At 51.9% G+C, this 20322-nt stretch overlaps 1 protein-coding gene across 2 annotated transcripts; it reads right to left on the reverse strand.

Annotated features, from left to right (window-relative positions):
* Positions 1–491: 491 nt before the first annotated feature.
* On the reverse strand, positions 492–15964 carry PRRC2A (proline rich coiled-coil 2A). Of its 2 annotated transcripts, none has more exons than XM_082732806.1 (31): positions 15253–15964; positions 13235–13409; positions 12556–12733; positions 12102–12201; positions 11932–12004; positions 11437–11580; positions 11117–11268; positions 10863–10942; positions 10574–10716; positions 10178–10268; positions 9869–10085; positions 8974–9448; positions 8409–8599; positions 7865–8162; positions 7258–7468; positions 5198–7054; positions 4578–4795; positions 4257–4387; positions 3912–4041; positions 3714–3799; positions 3331–3564; positions 3064–3204; positions 2871–2942; positions 2595–2762; positions 2318–2400; positions 1895–2105; positions 1709–1804; positions 1356–1568; positions 1147–1241; positions 949–1039; positions 492–826 (listed from the first exon to the last, which is right to left on the reverse strand). In XM_082732806.1, the coding sequence occupies exons 2-31, from the start codon at positions 13344–13346 to the stop codon at positions 686–688; spliced, it is 6432 nt and encodes a 2143-aa protein (XP_082588932.1). In that variant the 5' UTR covers positions 13347–13409; positions 15253–15964; the 3' UTR covers positions 492–685. The 2 variants fall into 2 exon arrangements, with proteins under 2 accessions (XP_082588932.1, XP_082588931.1); XM_082732805.1 differs by having other exon boundaries at positions 4578–4852.
* Between the last annotated feature and the right edge of the window lie 4358 nt (positions 15965–20322).

Consider the following 20322-nt stretch of genomic DNA (forward strand, 5'->3'; position numbering starts at 1 on the left):
TCAAAGGCATGTCCTCTCAAGTCTATAGCAGGGACCAAAATGACACAAGGCTGCAAATTCCTTGCTACTCAGATGCAGCTACAGACCCCTCCCTGTTTGGTAACTTAGTGCTGGACCAACAGAACGTGGCTGAAGACGTGCTAAGGCCAGGCCATATACTTCACAGCTTCCACCAGGACCTCTTGGGACACTTAACTCAGGGACATAAGAAGCCTCATGATTCTGCTGTCTTGCAGGACAAGCCAGAAACACTGGCTGACAATCCAGTGGGGTTGTAGTACCAGAAGCCCTTGACACATGGGAGCCAACAGACCTCACACACTGGCCCAGAAATGGATTTGCTCTTAACTCTAAATATGTAATTGAGTGGTCAAATTTTGAGGTAACTTATTACAACAGATCACCAGGGTTAAATTTCCTAAAACCACTCCACAGATCCCTAGGCACTGTACTGCTACGTGAGACTGCAAACAACCAACCCATCCCCAAAATCATTTCAGAAATTTTTTTTAATCCTTTTATTATTCTTTTTTAACAAACGGCCCCAGGGATAGGGGACCAGGGGAGGGGGGTGGAGGGGAAGTGAGGCCCCAGCCCCACAACCCCTCCCCACCCACCCCTTTCCCCCTTATATATTTATAATCTATATACAAGCCCCGGGGGGTAGGGGGCAAGGGGAACTTCCTCAGCGGGGTGGGGGCAACCCAGGCTCCTTGTCTCCTCGGGACCCAGGCTCCTCTGCCCGCCGGGAAGGCCCCTCTCGAGAAGGTGGCCCCGCCCGCTCCCAGGGCTTCGGCATCCAGCGCAGGGCATCTGGTGGGGAGGCCTAGGGAACAGTACACAAGCAAGGGTAAGTCATACCGGGAAGCAAAGGATGGAAAGACAGGAACTTAAGCGGTAGGTAACTCTTGAATTTTGACTTGGGGGCACAGGGATCTCTCCCTTCACCTGCTGGTAGAGGTCGATGCGCTGGGTGCGGAAGACTCCGCTGTAGGTAGAAGGCGGGGCCTTGATACGGGAATTCAGGCCAGAGAAAGACCTACAGGAAGAAGGGTGTTTAAGGCAAACATGACACCTGCTCCCTGCTCCCCTAAGAAAGCAAGCCCTTAAGGATGGGCAATCTGCATCCCCACTCCCTCTTCTTGCCTTCCAGCTGGGGGAGTACGAGACGACCCAGGTCCCCCAAGGTTGCTGCTCAGTTTCCGATAATCCTGGAACGGCTTTAGTTCCACTGGGTGCAGCTGAAGGAAAAAAATTCATGAGCCTCCTGCCTCTCAACCCAGTTCCTCTTCAGATTCTGAACCCCTACCCCTAGCTCTTATGAGATCCCTAGCCCCTTGCTTCCTGTACCTTACCTCTGCTCGCCCCAAACTAGGGGGGAAAGGTCTGGCAGGTGAAGGCAGCACCCGAGTAGCAGGAGCAGGTGGGGGCCGCACAGCCAGGCTGGGGGGCTGCAGAGCAGGGCCCACAGGTAACAGAGAAAGGGGTGGTGGGGCAGGAGGTGGCGCTGGTGGCAGGGAGCCAAAGTTCACCACAGGCAACTGTGAGTCCACCATGGGTAGAAGCATCTACAGTAAGAAATATGGGCCAGGGGTGGGAGGGGGGATGGAAGGGAAAAATGTCAGAAAAGGAGAAATATAGTTAAATAAATAAGCCAGAGGCTGGTCACAGAAATAGAACGAAAGGCAAAAAGCACGACAAAAGGTACCTGCTGGGCAGGGGCCCCCGAGGGGAGGAAGCCACTTTGGCCACCAGGTTGCAGAGGAGAATAAAAATCTGAGGGGGATGGCAGATCCTGGCGCACCTGTTAGGGACCACAGGGATCGGTGTCAACTCTCCCAAAAGCATTCTCTCCCTTTCAACTCCTGAAGCCCAACACCTGCCCACCTCTTACCTGAAGCAAGGGTGGATCGGGCAACGGGCTGGGGCAGAAAGCTGGAGAGTAAAGGAAGGAAGGTGGAGGATACAGGATTCCTCCAGCTGGCAACTTCCCCAGCTCTGTTGCTTGCAGTGCGGAGAAATCCAAAAACTGGCCCTTCACAGCTACCCCAGAAAGCAGTGCTGAGGGGGGCGCTGGGCCCGGGGGGAGGTACAGGGGCTGTGATCTGGAGAGGGAAGACAAACAAACGAATTAATTAACTAATAAATTAAAAAATTTCAGGTGCAGGGGAGGAGTCAGGAAACCAGAATCATTTTATTCATTTGTTCTAAGCTAAGTCTACCAGCTTTTGGTATCTCTGAAACAGGTCTTCCCTTTCCCTCCCACGGAAACACTGTTCCCTCCTCCCTTCTGAGATCCAAAGGCATCTAGGCTTACCTGTAAGGGTGAAGGGAGGGTGTCCCAGGGCGGAAGCCTCCGTTGTTGGGATGTAACTGAGAATCTATGGCTCCCCCTGAGACCTGCGGGAGGGCAAGGCTGGAATAGCTCCAGTTTTTCTGGTCAAGAAAAGATTGCCCGCCCCACCTACTACGGTAAAAGCAAGGAGAAAAACGAAATCACAAATAATGATGGTTTATAACTACACAAATTGAAAAGGCTGGGCTGTGAGGGACAGCAGGCAGAAGGGGGTCATGGGACAGGAAACAGGACCTACTTGTGAACTGGGAGGCCCAGGGCTGCCGTAGAAGACCTCAGGGTACAAGCGCTGGCCTGAGGAGCTGGGCGGCTCTGGGCCACAGTGCCCAGAACTCACATTCTTCGATTGTGGCTCAGCTGAGGCAGAACTGGGGAGCAGCTCCCAGTCTCGGGATATTGGAATGGCCTGTAAAGAAACCTGATTAGGAGCAGTATCAGCTTCCCAGACATCCAGGTCATACCCAGCTATTTTCTCCAGAAACTGAAGGTCTTTCCACCAAATCCTCCTACTCACCTCACTGACTGAGGCGGTTAGTTCTTTCTCTGCTTTTAAACTGTCTCCAACCACTAGACACAGGTCCGAGTCCTATGGCAGTGACAAGGGGAGACCGTCCCGTGACTCAAGTTGTGTACTGTCCACATCCCACCTCCAGTCCTTCCCTTCTCTCCACCCATCCCGAGATACTCTGATCCTGCCCATGCTATACCTTGTCACTGGTGCCAAACTGGACTGGGGGGCCAGGTCGCTGGGATGGCCGGAGGGAGCCAGGCTCTGGGCCTCGGTCTGTTCGCTGCAATCGTTCAGTGCCAATGGGGCCAGGGGGCAGAGGCTGCTCCCGGGGCAGCTCCTGGGTTGGGGAAGTAAAAGGAAGCCCAAATGAAGGACTGGCCACAACACACAAGCACAGGGAAAGAGACAAGTGTATGGCCAAGGTCAAAGTCTCAGAAACATTCCTCTTTTCTTGATCTTTTACCTTTCTGTCACCATCATGGGGAGCAGGTGGCCGTCTCCTAGGAGGTTCAGAGGGTTCAGAGCCAGGGGTACCCTCACCAGGAACAGCATTCAGGGGTGAGGGACCTCCAGGCCGCTTGGGAGGCCCCTCTGCTGTCCCCTTGAGTCCTCCATCAGGGGAACTTCGCTGGCTGCAGGGACCTGATGACACCTGAGAGTCCCCACTCAGGTCCACCCCACTGTCAGACTGACTCATCTGAAAGGAGTAGAGAAACAGTTAAGTCACAGCAGGAAACACCCCAATACCTCACTGATGTTTACAAACACACAAACTGAAACACAGAACTACAGGGTTAGCCCCAGACAACACAGAACAGATGGGGAAGAATCCCAGCCCAGACGAACCTCAGTTCCAGCCACATCCTCAAAAGGGCTCAGGGGTTCCATCCAGGGCTCCATGGAGCCAGGCCGGTAACTCTTCCGGCTAGCGGCTGGGAAAATCACCAGGGGGAAAACCGCCAGAGGTGAGACACTGTCCTGAGACCGCCCTGCCCTCTCAGCCCTCTGACATAGCCTTTCCCACCCCTCCTCAGGCTTACTCACCAGTATGTAAACGGTTCCAGATGTGAGGGGTCAGGGCCTCTGTACCTGCGTCTCTGCACTCTCCCTGAGGGCCTGGGCTCTCGGGCTTTGGGCCTAAGAATCCAGAGCTATGAGAAGGCGGCAAAGATTCCTAAAAGTGAGAAAGGCCAGAGACAAAACATTAATAAACTGGGAACAGGGAACTGGAAGAGGCTGGACGAGTATGGGGCAAAAAAGATGACAACCAGTGATTAATACTGAGAATTTGGAATAAGGACATAATGAGAATAGGGAAATGAAAAAAGGTAACAAGAGCCTTCAGGAGTAAGAGCAATTAAGCACAACGTCAAGCTCCAAATCTCTCACCTCCTGCAGCAGCTCTGGTTTTCTGGAAGGCCGCTCCCGTCGTTTTGTGGGGAAGGAATTAACCCCAGCAGAGTCCCGGGGAGTCCTATTCACCCCTCTCACCATCAGCCCTGGCTCCTCGAAGTGGGGGTCTAGGGAAAAGGGAAAATTCATCAGCATCTGCTCTACCCCTGACCTTTGCTTTTCCCATCAGCCACCTCCCAATCCTTCTGCCCTGGCTCAGTGCAGACACCCAGGATCAGAGCCCCCAGGCCAGACTTCCTCCCTGCCTCCTGACCTCTGGGGATGGAGATGTTCCCACCCACAGCCACTCCAGCTTACCTGAACTGACACTGTTGGTGGTGGTGGCTCTCTGAGGGTCGTATCGGGTTGGGGGCCGAGGGGAGGGGCCTTGAGGGGCTTGTGGAGGCCCAGGCTTGGGCCTTGGGTGCCCCCCTGGTGCAGCTGCACTCCCTTGGCGGCTGCTGAGTTGGGCCAGAGCCTGTTGGATGCCAGCAGGGTTGCTGTGGATAACTTGGTCCAGGCGGAAGACAGCAGAACTGCTGGGTGGAGGGGGAGGTAAAGGAAGCCCTGGGGGCCGCTCCTCAGGAGGTCGGCTGAAGAAAACAGAGCATCAGCTCCAATATTCCCAGAATTATTAACATTTTCCCTACCAGTCCAAACTTCCAACCTCTCCCTCTTCCCCATTAAAATTTAGGTGTCTCTGAGGACGTCTAACGAATTTCTATATGCATGCAAAATTAAGAAACAAATACATGCATGCTCAACTTGATCAGCAATCACTTTCCAGTTACCTTCCCTAGACAGGACTGTTCAGGGCCTAGCAGCCCATGCCCTTAGACCTCAAACTCCGTGGCACCCAACTTCCCTTTCCTTCAGATCTTCTTCCCTCCCCAACGGTTTAACCTTAGAAATAAACTCCAAAGCCCGTCCCTACCCACCTCCGGTTCTTGGGAGAGGGCCAGCTCCTCTTGTCCCCTCGCCCTGGGCCGGTCCTCCCTCCAGGTCCCCCACCACCTCCGCCACTGCTGCTGCCACCACTGCCAGCCTTGCTGCCTGGGCCCGGGCGCCGATTCTGCCTTTCCATGCCGGGCCGCTGACTCGAGAAGCTCCGCTTGCTCAAATCCTTGGCTCTCTGGCTCAGATCTCCACGGGACATGGCTGAGAGGCCTGGTCCAGTTCCACCTCCACCACCCCCAGGAGTTCCCACAGCTTTGGGGGCCAGCAGTGCAGGTGGGGGAGCCTCCTTGTCCCCCCGGCGCTCACTGGCAAAGTCGCTGCTCTCTGATGCAGTTTCCCATTCCTCGTTGGCTTGATCAGAGTTCTGGTTTGACAGATCAGGAGACTTGGCAGCTGCCCGGCGCGGGGGTGGGGGCACGGATACTGTCGTGAGTGTCTCCTCTGCTCCAGAGGTGGGGGCTGGCAGGGCTAGGGAAGAGGGCTTGCCCTCAGCCCCTCTGGCAGCGTTCTCCCGTTCCTGTTTCAACCTCCGGAACCGAGGCGGTTTGTCCTGCTGCTGAGCCCTCCCATGCCGCCTCCGTCGGGGCCGCTCACCATCTTCCACACCCATGCCCATGTTGCTGCCTCCACTGCTGCCTCCCCGGGCCACGGGGGATAGAGGCCCTGGGATCAGCTTCTCTTTCAAAGGCTCCTTACTTGGTGGCAATGCAGCTGTTGGAGGCTTCTTGGGAGCCAGGGACTTGGTGGGAGGGCTCCAGCCTGGACAAATGGGTGGAGGAGGCCTCCCGCCCCCTCGCCCCCTGCGGGATGGCACCCCTCTGGGAGTGAAGACACGCCCGCCTCGGGCAGTGGAAAAGCGGGCTGGGGCAGGTGAAGGAGGGGCTCCGGATGGTGGAGGAGCAAGAGGGACTTGGGTGAGCACTCCCTCCTTGGGCGGGGGAGCCTCCTTGTCTGAGGGAGCCAGATCGCTCTCGTGGGTCTCACTGCCCGTTTCTGAGCCCCGCTGCCGACGCCGCTTGGGGATTTCTTCGTACTCTGAACCCTCGCTTCTTGTTTCACTGGCAGTGCGGCCTCGGGGAGCAGGGGGATGGTTTGGTCCCCCTGCTCCACCTCCACGCCCATCGTCTCCCCGGAACTCTCGGTAACTACGGAACTCTCGGCTGCGGGCTCCCCGTCCCCGGCCCCCATAGGTCCCCCGAAAACCCCTCCCTCTGGCAAAATATTCGCCTCGGCCCCGGCCCCGGCAAGAGGCAGGACCCACTCTTTCATAGGAGTAATCCCTTCGAAGCCTTGGGGCAGGGGAAAGATTCCCACTGGGCGGGGTCTCCTTGGGGACCCCTATCTTCCCCTTTGCAGCCTTGAGGAGGTCTGGCTTTGGAACCTTGGGGCTTTCATCGCCTTGCTCCAGTGGCTTGGAAGGCAGCTCTTCAGCTTTTGTAGGTGGTAGGGGTTTCTTTATAGGCCCAGCCCGGCGGGGAGGGGCCCCTGGTTCTTCTGGAGGGATCCCACGACGACTGCTGCCTGGGCGAGGGCCCCAGCGGGTCTCAGTGCGGCTCTCTCTGCGAGGTGGAGGGGGGCCTTGGCGTGTAGGCTTTCGGCCGGCTTCTGGCCCCGTCAGCTGTGGAGCCTCCTCCTTGGGGGTTTCCTTCTTGGGTGGCAGAGCTTGTACCTTAGTGGCTTCATCATTGCCTGGGGGCCAGGGGAGTGGACGGGGCCCTGGGGGAGCTGGTTCATCCAGAGGGAAGCGAGGGATTGGGGGCCCAGTGGCTCCATTCTCAGGAAAGCCTGGGTAACTGGCCAAATAGGGTGGCGGGGGAGGTACTGGAGGAGTCTCACTCCTAAAAACGGACACAGAAAGTAGAAATTAAGTAACTTAGAATGAGGAAAAGCAAAACCTGGTGGAGAAAAAGAACATTCTATTACCCCACTGACACTCCTCTCACATTTATTCCTGTCACCTCACCACTAATCCAAAGAACCTTTTCTCCTAACCCAAGTCCTTTCACTGGCAAATGCACCCACTTCCACTACACAGACTCACCGCATCCCCTTGTCATCCTCATCGGCAGCCTGGCGCAGTGGGGAGGTAAGCGGGCGGGGATCATTGGGTGTGGTGGTGAAGACATCTCCTACCCAGGCCAACTTTGGATCCACTGGTGGAGTGCCCCGCTCCCGCAAGAGGGGAGGTGCATGGCGCTCAAACGGTTCTGAGCTTGAACCCCCACTGTCTGAGCGCTCCCGGGGAACTAAGCCTAAGAAAACAAGAGGGATGAGAAAGCTAACCCTCTTCTATGTGACAGGACATCCAGCTCAAGCAACATCTCCCCAATCTACTTCTGTCAGTCACGTTGACATCAACTCCTCCATCTCTTATTACAGGCAGGCTTGACCCTGACACTCTTGAAGGAGTTATCTTTTTCACTCAGCTTCCCTATGAATGAATTGATGAATTCCCCCCAAATAAATCCAGGCCAATGGAAACCCATTGTTTCTCCCCCAAAGCCATTCCTGAAACAAAGAGCATTCTGAGCAACACTAAAGCACATACCCACCGTCCTTCACCCATGACCCTTCATCCGCACAGAAAATGCGAACATCTGCTTCCCAGGACTGCAGTGCCCCCTACCCACCCCCTCAAGGGCTCTTACCAGAGGGATGCACACCAGGAGGATAGAAGTCCAGAGGGGGCCGGCCCTGGAGGAGCCGGGGGTCCACGTAAGGAGGTATCATCATCCAGCGGGGATCAAAGTTCATCGGGGGCATGGGTGGGGGACGGCCCAGAGCACCTGGGTATAGGGCCTTGGGGGGCGGTGGCGGAGCCTGTGGAGCTGGCACAGCCCCCATGGTCACAGGCTGTGGTGGTGATGGCGGGACTGGAGCAGGTGGGGCGGAACCCTGTTGATGCTGCTGCCATTGCTGCTGTTGCTGCTGCTTCAAAAGCTGCTCCTGGTGAAGGACAGCAGAAGGGACGAGAGAGGCATCAAAGCCCCGGCCTCGCCCCCAGCAGGAAAGGAAATAAGCCCATAAACAAAGTTAATACACAGACATGACAGATACTAGGACTAGATGGATACCAGGGTGATGTACCAGAGATGGCAGTGGTAAGACCTGGAAGGCACCTTCTGAACTGGGTACAAGAGAAAGCCAGGAAAAGGAAACCACTCTTATGAGAAAAAAAAAGAAGGCTCTCACCTGCTGCTGCCGCTGGAAACGAGGTGGCAACGACTTCTGGTATTTGGGGTAGCCCAAGCCCTGGCTGGGGGGCTGCCGGGTGGGACCAACCCCATCACCCTTGGATTCCACCTTTGGGGCTGGGGTCGTGGCAGGAGAGGGAACTTCTTCTGGTTGTTCAGAACCCTCTTTTGAGGGCAGTTGGGGTTCCACTGCATTGACAAAAAGATAATCATCACGGTGATCTAGTCCCCCGAGACCTGTGACCAACAGCCCACTAACTCCGCTCTTACCTCCAACAAACACCCTCTCTAAAGAAGAGCCAACGATGGTGGCATGTACTACCAAGGAAACCACGAAAGAAAGAGGTCACTGCTCACCAGGAACTCAGATAGTAAAACCTCCCCAACTCAGATATCCATACGAACAAAGGAACCCTTTTTTTCTTCCACCACTGATCGTCTGATAAACTGAAACCATGCCTTCTGCTTCATTTCCTCCCAACCTTACCACCTGTGCCCTCAGCCCCAACGGAGGAAAAAAAAAAAAAAGGGACACCTAGAGTACCCTATCCCCATTTCCGTACCTGGGCTGACTTCGAAGCTGCCACTGCTGGTGCTACTGGTACTGCCGCCACCACTCACCAGCGTGGGAGCTGGAGCCACACCTGAAGTGGGGGCCGACTGGGCAGGAGCGGATGATGTTGGCTCTTCCAATTCTTTTTCTGGTGTTGGGGCTGGGGCTGGTGGAGGAGCTGGAGGTGCAGAGAGTTCTTTAGGGACTGCAGGTGGCGGAGCTGGGGCAGGAGGGGCAGCAGGTGGGACAGCAGGCTCTGCTTTGAGCCGCTTGTCAGGTGCCCCAAACTTCTCATCAAGTCGCTTGAGCTTTTCCGCACAGGCTGCCCGGCGCTCCTCTTGCATGCGACGCTCTTCCTCCTCTCGTCGGCGCCGGGCCCGCTCCACAGCCAGGGAGATCTCAGATGAAGATTGTTTTCGCCGCTGCCGCCAGGCCTCATCCTCGTCTTCGGGTGCTGGGGGCTTGCAGGGAGGGCCCCCCCGATCCTGTCAATGGGCAGACCCGGCAGGGCCAGAGGTGTCAGTCGTCAGATTTATTATCTTCTCCACAGACTGACCAACTGTCTCTAGCTGTGGGGGCAGGCACCGGCCTTGGGTTGGTGGCCTCTTTGGGTAGGGACAAACTCATCCTAATCTTATTTCCTCTCTTCTTTCAGAGACCCAAACACCCAGGGCTCCTTGTTCTTCCTCACCAGCATCCCATTTCTTTTAACCCACGTTCCCGTAACACCAAAGATGTCTCAGAGATGCTCTGGATGCTTTTCAGAGCTGCTCCACTGCTTTACACTTCCTGGAGCCCCTTCCTGACCCTCCCCCCAGCTTCCTCTATCACTAGTGCTTTAACTTCTCAGCTGACACTCATCTCCCACAACTGACCCTTCTCAACCCCTCATTGTAGACACTCACTGGGTAGTCCCCAGGGGGGCCCCAGTTCCCGGCGGGGCCCCGGTGAGGTGGGGGTGGGGGAGGCTTTGGGGCAGGAGGCCCCGGCTCTGTCTCTGGAGGCCGAGAGGTCTCTGCCCAGGCCGTCTTAGGAGGGGGCGGTTCGCTGCCGGGGGAGTTGCCCTTTTTGCCATCTGCTTCAGGGGGCCGTTCCTCACCAGCAGCTGATTGGGACTCCTTGCTGTGAGCAGACCAACAGTGGAATTAAAATCAGCTGAAAACCAGCTCCTTTAAGAGGACATTACTGTGAGAGAAACTGAGCCCCCAACTCACTGGCCCTCAGCTCCCTCCTCATCAGAATCTCGCCCGTCTTCCTCATCGCTGAACTTGAGCTTTTCAGTGTAGTCGACCTCTTCGTGGGCCCCTATAGGAAGAAGGAAAAAGTGATATCCCAAGTATTCTGCTCTCCAACCTCAGCTAACTTCTGGAACACAGGACAGGGTTGGGTATTATGGAGTATAAATGCGCTCCCAACACCAATCCCTCTCTGCATGAAGCCACACTGAGAGTCCTGGCATTCCCACACCTCTCAGTTCTTTACCAGATCTTGGCTTTCTGCCATCTGTTTCCCCTACCCTTCAGCGTCTCCTTTCTCCCACACAATCCCCTATTTATTCATCAGATTTTGACTTTTGAGATCAAAAGACTTCATCCTTCATATGCACTGACCTGCCCAACCATCATCATTCTCCTGGTCCAACTGGTCAAACTCTTTGAGATTATCCTCTTTAAGAATCGAAGGCCGACCTACAGGCTCTACAAGGCGCATCGGCGGCCCTGAACCTCGAGGGCCTGCCACACGGGGGAAACGGCTGCATGTGAAAAGACAAATGGGAGACAGAGTGTCGAAGATGGCATGCTGTAGAACCACATACAAGACTCCGCCTCTGGGCCGGAAGACCATCTCCCTAAGAGGCTTCCCTTGCCCCAACCAGAAACCCACACCTGGATTACTCACCTGGGCCCATCAGGAGTAGGGTATCGGTAAGGCCCCTGGGGTCCATAGGGCGGAGGAAATGGGAGATACGGGGGATACATCTGCAAAATGGCCCAAGAGCAGATGCTTAAATATGCAACCAGCTCCCTAAACCTATCATCCTTCCCTCTGTCATAGGTCCCGGCTTTCTTTCTGTCCCCTCCAAAGGCTCACTCCTAGTTGGTAACTCTCTAGTTTCAAGTGCAACCACTCCAAAACAAGATATGCAAACTCACGAAGGGCGGCATCATTCCGCGGTAGGGAGGGAACTGGGGTGGGCCCGAAGGCTGTAGCGCCCCCCGGGGATCATGGCTGTGATGAAGTTTGGAGTCTGGGCCCTCCAGCTCATCAGGGCCACGCCCACCTCCGTCCCTCCAAGTTGTAGAATCTGTATTTTGGAAAAAGCAAAGAAGGAAGATAGCTAAAAATGATGGAGAAAAAGGTGAATACGCCAGAACTTAGCTCTGAGATGGAGTAAGGTACTGTTCTGTACAAAATATAACCAACCACTCACTCACTCACTCACTCACCCAACTCACAAATGTTAACCACTCACTTTGGGGGCGGAGGCTTGGTCCGGGCCCAGACGACTGTTCGGCAGACTCCCTTTCCTTGGCAGCCTTGTCCTGGTCGCCAGCCGCCTGCAGGGTCGGAAATTCCTCTCGAGAGAATCGTGACAGTAGGCTTGATGCCCTTCCACCTGTTGGTTCAGAGTAGCAGACCAAAAAATACCCCAAAACCCCAAAAAACATATTTACTGAAAACGTACCACAAAACTCAAAGGCTCTGATAGTACCAGATCATCAAATTCCTGCTTTAAAACTCACCCCCTACACACTGTGTACCCATTCCCCAATAAACAAGGTCAGTTCTGGGACACCCCCTCGACCTCCTGTAAGACAGAAATGAACTTGCTCATGTGGCCCGTGAAACCTAATATGGGGCCCAAAATTTAGCAAGAGAACCAAAGAACACTTTGCTAAAGGTATAGTGCAGGGCTCCTACCTACCACAGTGCACAGAACAAGCTCCCCAAGCAGCCCTGCACTCACCATCTCCATGTGCTCCATGGGTGACGCTGGCTTGTGCCCAGGACTTTACCCCGCTTGGAACCGAAGGAGTGTTCTGGGGAAGCAGAGAAATAATAAACGGTGATGTGAGCGGTGGAACTACAAACCATTCTTACCCCCAGCTATTCAATACCACCTAGTTCTTCACACACCTCGGGGGCTGCTGGGGGTCGTTTCTGCTGGTTGGAGGCAGGCGTCTGTGAAGCCGGCAGTGGCTGCGATTCCGGCGGCTGAGCGGTTGAGGCATCGGAACTAAGGAAATGGTAGGATGGAAAGGTTATCCAGGACCTGAGATGCCTCCACTACTTGTCCAACTGATAGAGGACAGGAAGTAAACCCAAGCCCATCTGTTACTATTTACAAGTACTTGCAACAAAATACTTTAATTTAGTCACCCCATGTAGGCTGTCATCTCTTTGTTGATCCCTTCCTTCCACCTCACAGAAAGGTAAAAGTGTCATTCCTTAGTCCTCTAACTAAAGAGCCCTGGAATAACCAAGAGGCTTCCCTCGGTCTCTGGATCTTATGTGGCTGGGCTAGACCAACCCACTCCTAAAGTTAAAGTTAAGACAGTCATTACTCTAGGTGCCCCAGACCTCTGTCTACCTCTTGGGGTCGGACTGCTCCTGTTTGCTTGCCCATCCTGTTCCGTCTTTCGGCACTAGTGAGACGTTGGGGTCATTGCCTTTGTTCTCGGCTTTCAGGCTTGGAAGGTTGGCTGGGGGTGGCATACGCCGGGCAATGGCAACTTTCCCAAGACTCTGCAGGCCATGGCGAGGGGCAACTGGAGAAAAGATAGGAGGGTGAAGAACGCCCCACATGGACAATCAGACAGTTTCCTACCCTAGGCCCCATCTGTACCACCTTAATGTCTTATTAACAAACTTTTTTAAAGAAACCATTCCTTCCTTTGCCCTCAGCAACCTCTAAAATTCCACTGTAAACAATAAGATGCATTACAGTTGATGCTTGTTTGTTGGATGGTTCATCTTGAGCCTGCAGGAAGCAAGCTGGCCCCAGAATTCTCCAAGTCCACATTTCTTTGCCTCCAGTTCTTACGTGTCCAAAGACAGGGAACTATAGACACGCCTTTGTAGGAGGGTCACTGGTGTTCATCCAAAGCCCAATGTTCCCTATGGGACCCAAGATAAAGCTGGGAAGTATCTATTGTTCCTCTAGTCTTTTAATACTTGGCTATGACCATTTCCCTTCAAAGAGCTTTAGAATGTATGCCCCATTCATGCCCAGCCTCTAGGAATTAGGAACATCTTGGCAGGACCCTCACCAGCGGGTTTCTGGATCTCTAAGGACTTGCCCTTATACGTATCAAACAGGTTGAGCGAGGAATACTTCTTTCCATCCTTCCCCTTGGCAGTCGGCCCCGAGCGATCGGACATTGCGCTGGAAGCTCATTGAGTACGTTGGGTCCTGCAGGCACCTCCCCCAAAACGTGCCGGAGCCTGTGGGCCAAACACCAAGTGTTTCAGTCTCTGCTCCCTTTACTGACTCCAAGAGAAACCTAGATGCTCGTTTGCATTTTCACTAGGGGCCCAGATACTTGGCCCTCTGATGTCTTTTTCTCTAGCCTGTTCATACTTCCCACCTCTTTAAGCAACTCCCACAGAGCCCAAATGCCATGGTCCCTCTTTCCCCCAGACACCTCTTGCCAAGGGAATCTAAATAAAAAATCTAGTATCCTTCTGGTAGTACACACTCACTTCTTTTGTGCCAGTCTATTATACAGGTAGTCACTTCTTCATTATCCTAACAAACTCCCTCCACAAAAAGCATTCCAGAGACATAGGATAAAACACAGCAAGTCCCAGTCCTAGAAACAACCAGAAAGAAGCATACAGCTCCATCCTGCAAGGAACAGAGCTTTAAATCCCTGACTTATTAGACACCAGCTCCCTAACTGTGCCCCAGGTTCCTTTCCCAGCAGCCTCACTCCCATCTGGGGAGGTTTACACGAAGGTATGCCGGGAGTTTAACGATTTTATGAGCTTGCTCAGCCAGACTGGTGGCTGGTGCCAGATAATTCCTCATGGAATTGGGGCTCTACATACTCCCAAGCTACAAAACCCCTAGTATTTGGAATATTCACCTATTTTTTTCCCTAAATCTGCCCTCATCCCAGCTCCTGGAAAAAAAAATCTGGTCTCCAGATGAAAGCACTGCTGGGCTCTGCTTACCCTATGCAGATGTGAGAAATACAAAACATTACGGAGCCACCTCCAGCACACTCTGTAACCATGGGGCCAAAGCCAGATGAACTTCATTTTCCTCCTCTCAGTAAGAATGTTCATCCGCAGTCATTTCTTTTCCCAATATCCCTTCCTCCCCAAGCAGGCCAAACTCTGCATCGTCAGTGGGTTCCTGAGTGACCAGGCATTCATTTATAGGAAGGAATGGCGTACAGGAAAGAAATGGGAGGTGGTGGGAAATCCAGGCAGACCCGCAATAAAAAGCTGAGTAAAATCGGGATAAAAACCAGGGAAAAGTTTTAGACAGGTAAGATAAAGGAGCGGGGTTTGCCCTATAGGTGTTTAAAGACTCCAATCTTTGAAAAATAAATACATGAAGGAAAAGGGGATAGACAAATAGCGGAGCAACACTAATAAAAAAGGGTCAACATGAAAGGACGTGGAAAATAATACAGTTAACCAGAAATGGTAAAGAAAAGATACAGAGCAAAGTAAGAGGGCAATGTCAAGACACCCAAGTAAAAAAAGGAGGGGAGGTGAGACAGAAACAGGAAAAACAAAAAAGCACAGAAAGACTGAGGAACATAAAAAGCAAAGATGTAGAATAAAAGCAGGGTTCCAGGATGGGAGTGACTCGACGCGAAGAGGGGCGTCAAGAAAGGGGAACCCAAGTGCTGGGTGGATGGGAGGGTGGCCCAATATGGAGGAAAGGAGACTCTCCGAGGATCCGCGGGCGCGGCCCACCCCAAAGTCGCGGGGGGGAAGGGGACCCACAGATTGGGGTGAAGAGGCCAAGAGCGCAGCTGAGGGTGGGGAGCTCAGGGCCCAGAAGAGGGGGTCACCCCATGAAGCCAGGAAGGTGGGTGGTTAAGGGCAGGCCATAGACTCTGTGTGAGGGGTTGGAGGTCCGGGTACCAAGCTGGGGTATCAGAGGGGGAGGGGCAGGCAGGCCCCGGCAGCAGGAGGACAAAATGGCGGCGGCTAATGGCAGCTTCTCCTCCCCACCCCCCCGCCGCCGGCCCGCCACCGCCGCCGCCGCCGCCGCTACCACCGCTCCCGCGCCGGAAAAGGGCGTTAGCACTCGGCTTCCCAGACTCACCTGGCCGGGTGCGCGGGGGTCCGGGACCGGGGCCTACGGGGTCCCCGAGGTGGGATGGCGGTGGGGCGGGGGCGGATGGCGGCGGATGGCGCCGGGTTCGGCTCCTCCCGTCTCCCTCGCTCACTCCGCGGCTAGGCTCCGACTAACGGCCCATCCGGGCAACCGCCGCCCCCGGGAGCACCCCCTCCCTCCTGCCTTCCTCAGCGTGTGGCACGCCCACTTATTTGCATAAAGGGCGGGGCACCTTCTACCCTATCCCTCTTTACTTTGAGGGCTGTCCTTATTTGAAAAAAAAAAAGGCAGGGTGTGCAGACCAGGCATATGTTATTTGCATAAAGAGGAGGAACTTTCAGGCGCTAGGATGCCGGTTGGCTAAAGAGACGCGCCCCCGGCGTCGGCCGTTAAGACGCGTAGAGGGGCGGGAATGCAGTGACCGTCCGCCGGGCGGTTACGGCGCAGGATTTCCACGACGAATGCGGGTGGGGGAAGGGGCGGAGCGTGCGTCGTGCGTTCGTGGAAAGATCGGAGCCGAGAAACGTAGGGACGCCGAGAGTGGAACGAAACGATGGAAGACTGGCAGCGCTTTCAGCAAAGGAGATGGAGCCAGAGCACGGGGCGAAAGGGATTGGCTGCCGGGGGGCGGGGCTTACGTAACGAGGGAAGAGTCCCGACTCACGCGTCCATTCGCGAGAGGTGAAAGCATCAGAGAGGCGGGGCCTTCTAGTTATTAAATCACGTAATGCAAATGAAGTGGATAGGCAGGCCAATCCTGGGGTGAAGGGGAGGGTGTTGTAGGCCCCTTGCAGTGTAGGCATTCTTTTGCTAGTTCTATTTATTTACATAATACATGTAAATCATTTGAACAAAGGTAGGATAGGAATGATCTTTTCATCAACATATCGGCAACCAGTGACTAAGACATTTAATTTTATAACCTACAATTTTTATAAATATATTTGTATATCTGATATTATTGGCAGTTTGTATTCCCTTCACAATGGGTTTCATTCTACGAAATGTACTAGTTCCCTCCTTTGTCTCTCCTATTACTGTGCTCCAATCAGACCTACTACCCTTCAGCAAATCATTCGAAAACTGTATTTCGAAGGCGTGAGAGATATCCACAATATATTATGAAAGTAGAGGGATAAAATCAGATCCTGCATGGGGAGGTTCAGGAATGCCTCTAGAAAAACGTGGATCTTATTAAGAAATGGGAAGAACTAGTCAGGATTTAGCCAAGTTTGAGGAGAGGTTGCACAGCTCAGGCCCAGTGAACTGATGAGCAGAGGCATGGTTTTGGCGACCCGTGCCTCAGCTGGTGTGACTAAATTAAGTGCCTGTCCATTATGGAAAGTGAGAGCCGGAAAATTCGCAAGAATCTGATAAGAATTTTATCCTGAGGCACATTAAAATAGTTGAGATGCAGTTGCTAAGCATTTGAAATGGTTCTCGTGTCCCCCTGGTCTCCTACCACAGCAAAATTTCTTGGAAGAGTTATCCATCCTCACTGTCACCCATTTCCCTCCTGTCGGTCATTCTTTTTTCTTTCCTTTTTTAAAAAACATTTTATTTATTTATTTGACAGAGACAGTGAGAGAGGGAACACAAGCAAGGGGAATGAGAGAGAGAGAAACAGACACCCTTCTGAGCAGGGAGCCTGATGCAGGGCTCAATCCCAGGACTCTGGGATCAGGGCCTGAGCTGAGGGCAGCTGCTTAACAACTGAGCCACCCAGGTGTCCCCTGTCATTCGTTCTTAAACGAACTCCAGTCAAGCCTTCACCCCAATTTTTTAGCCAGTGTGCTAAAAGGACATCAGTCTTATGTCTTGAAATAGCATTTATGTGCTGATGACTCTCAAATTCATATCTTCACTGCAGACCTCTCTGACAAACTCCACACTCGTATACACAGCTATGTACTTGACATCTCCACTTGGTTTTCTAACAGATCATTTCAAATTCAATATGTCCAACATTGAACATTTGATCTCAAAATTTGCTCTCTCCACAGCCTTTGTCATATCAGCTGATGGCAACTTAAAAATTATTGTTGAGGCAAAAACCCTGGAATCTTCATGGACTCCCTTCTTTATTTCACTCCCCACTTTTAATCAGATGGGAACTGTTGTCTTGAGAAAATATCCAGAATCCAGCCAATTCACTTATACTGCTTCCACCTCCATCTCTTCTCACCTGGGTTACAGTAACTTGCCTTTAGTCTGCCCCTGCCCCTACTGCCTCTTCTCTGCACTGCAGCCAAAGTGGGCCTTTTCTCAGAGGAGACCTCAAAGGACTCCCTTGCTCAAAGTCCTACAAAGCCTCTTAGTCTCTCTTAAAGTCCTTTAGAGTGGCCTACAAGACCCTAAATGATTTGGCCCCCTGATTTTATCACTTTCCCTACTTCTGCCAGGCATGTTTCACCTTGGAGCCCTTTTGCTTCTCTTTGCTCTGCCAAGGTGACCCTTCCCCGCAAAACCCACGACCCTTACTCCTTTACCTCCATGATGTCTTTGTACGGTGTTGGTCGTCTTCTCACCTACCCTGATTACACATTCAAAATTTTAATCTTCCCTGACCATCATGTTACCCCTGAGCCCCTTTAATCTGCTCTACTTTTTCTTCTAACATCATATAAATTTTAAATTATTGTTATCGTTTGTTGTGTGTCCTCTTCTCATACTATTTTCCTCAACAGAGTATAAACTTTACAATGGCAAGGATCTTTGTTTTGTGACTCTTATAACCCAAGCACCTAGAATAAGGAATGGTACAACATTGTTGCCCAATAAATGATTTTTTAAAGATTTTATGTATTTATTTGACAGAGAGAAAGAGACAAAGAGAGAGAGCACAGGAGCAGGAGGAGGGGCAGACCTAGGGAGAAGCAGGCTCCCCAGTGAGCAGAGAGTCCAACTCAGGGCTTGATCCAAGAACCCTGGGATCATGACCCAAGCCAAAGGCAGACACTTAACTGATTGAGCCACCCAGGCACTTCCCACGCCTAATAAATGATTTTAAAGTCTTTTTATCAAAGCATATTATATTTATTTATTTTTGATGAATTTTCACAAAATGAGCAGAACATGTAGCCAAAAATAAAACCTTGACTAGCACCATGGAAGTTGCTAGAGGGCCTCTTCCAGTCACTGCCCTCCCCCAAGGCTTAGTACTAACCTTAGAACAACATACATGTATATATATATACATATATATTTAAAGATTTTATTTATTTATTTGACAGAGAGACACACAACGAAAGCCAATACAAGCAGGGGGAGTGAGAGAAGGAGAAGCAGTCTTCCCTCTGAGCAGGGAGCCTGATGCGAGGCTCAATCCCAGGACCCTTAAATCATGACCTGAACTAAAGACAGACGCCTAATGACTGAGCCACCCTAGTGCCCCTATAACAACATATGTTAGTTTTGCCCTCTCTTGTACTTTATACAGATGGCATTGTATAGGAAGGGTTCTCCTGTGTCTGTCTTCTTTTGTTCAACATTATGTTGAGGAAGTCCATCCACACTGCTGCATGTAGTTGTGGCTTGTTCATTCTTGTTGCTGTGTAATAATAGTCTGATGTATGACTAGAACCCAATTTATTTATCCTGAATGAATGAATTATTTAAGTTCCAGCTCCTTTGTATCCTCCTTGGTGTCACCAGGGTTGTTGCAAAGATTAAGATAATTAGTACACAGAAAGCATTCAGGGTGGTATAGGGTGGGTGCTCAATAACTATTGATTTTGTTATATTCAGCTATTTTATCCAACTTGCGGTGATATCTTCCTCATCTGAAGTGCCTCACAGTTACCGTAGCACATTTTAGGAGGCTAACCTGGCTTTGCCACTGGGAAGAGCCAACACTCCTGTCCTCAGTACAGGAAACAAGCCAGCGTAATAATTAGATTATTATCTGGGATAATAATTAGATTATCCCTCTCCAGAAAGTAAGGAAATCTGAAAAAGTGGCCAGAGACTGGGGAATGCTAGAGTTAACTCATCTGGACCTGTTGGAGGAAAGGTCTAGGAATAGCCTTACTGAAGGCTTGGGAACTCTGACTTTCCTTCCTTCTCTGGGATTGGCTTTTTAATCTTTTCTGCCATCCAAGTATTCTGTATCCCCAGTATCTATCCTCAATATCCTCCAAATAGAAGTCCCCTTTCCCTTCATTAGGCTCAGTTCGGCAGCTTGTCCCCTAAAAGGACCTCACTGACTCATTTAGTGCTTAAATGATCAGATGTTATAGTTTTGTGAATCCTTTACTCAATTCAATAGCATCATCAGTTCTTTCATCCATCTATCTATCCATCCATCCATCCATTCAAGTTTTAAACATTATAAAGGGCTTCTGATACATCAGGCACTGTGAAATAGATCATCCCCACTTTCAGATGAAAGACTGAGAAAGGTTTAGTGATTTTGTTAGGTAAACAAAGACTAATGATGGAGAATATTGGTTCAAGATAACCCTTGCTTGGAGCACCTGGCTGGTTCAGTCAATACAGCATGTAACTCTTGATCTAGGGGTTGTGAGTTGGAGCCTCACATTGGGTATAGAGATTACTTTAAAAAAAGCAAAATCTTAGGGACACCTGGGTGGCTCAGTGGGTTAAACCTCTGTCTTCAGCTCAGGTCTTGACCTCAGGGTCCTGGGATCGGGCCCCACATTGGGCTCTTTGCTCGGCAGGAAGCCTGCACCCCCCTCTCTGTCTGCCTCTCTGCCTACTTGTGATCTCTTGCTCTGTCAAAAAAAAAAAAAAAAAAAAAAAAAGCAAAAGCAAAATCTTAGGGGAAAAAAGAGAGAATCCTTGTTCTTCCCCATGGTCCTGGGTGATTTTTTTTTGTCTGTACATGTCTTTTTGTCCCATCTAAATTCCTTGAGAACAAGGCTATCATATATCTGGACTCTCCCTTGAAGTACAAAACCATCTGCTATAGTTGACACATTACAAAATTGTGGATGGATTGTTCATATGGGCAAATCCTTTGTTGCCCTTCCCTCAATGATGCTTCACTTCTTCCCAGACCAAGGGAAAAAAATCCCCCCAAACGGAGACCAAACTGAC

The sequence above is a fragment of the Mustela nivalis genome (genome assembly GCF_964662115.1).
Source record: "Mustela nivalis genome assembly, chromosome: 5".
NCBI lineage: Eukaryota > Metazoa > Chordata > Mammalia > Carnivora > Mustelidae > Mustela > Mustela nivalis.

Bases quoted from the DNA above. Each gene is read 5' to 3' on its own strand.
- PRRC2A (XM_082732805.1), bottom strand. From the start codon at position 13,346: ATGTCCGATCGCTCGGGGCCGACTGCCAAGGGGAAGGATGGAAAGAAG. The intron at 4,853-5,197 runs GTGGGTAGGGAC...TGTTTTCTTCAG, and splicing joins CCCTCTCCCAAGAACCGGAG to CCGACCTCCTGAGGAGCGGC. The intron at 2,106-2,317 runs GTAAGCCTAGAT...TTCCCTCTCCAG, and splicing joins CCCTCCCTTCACCCTTACAG to ATCACAGCCCCTGTACCTCC.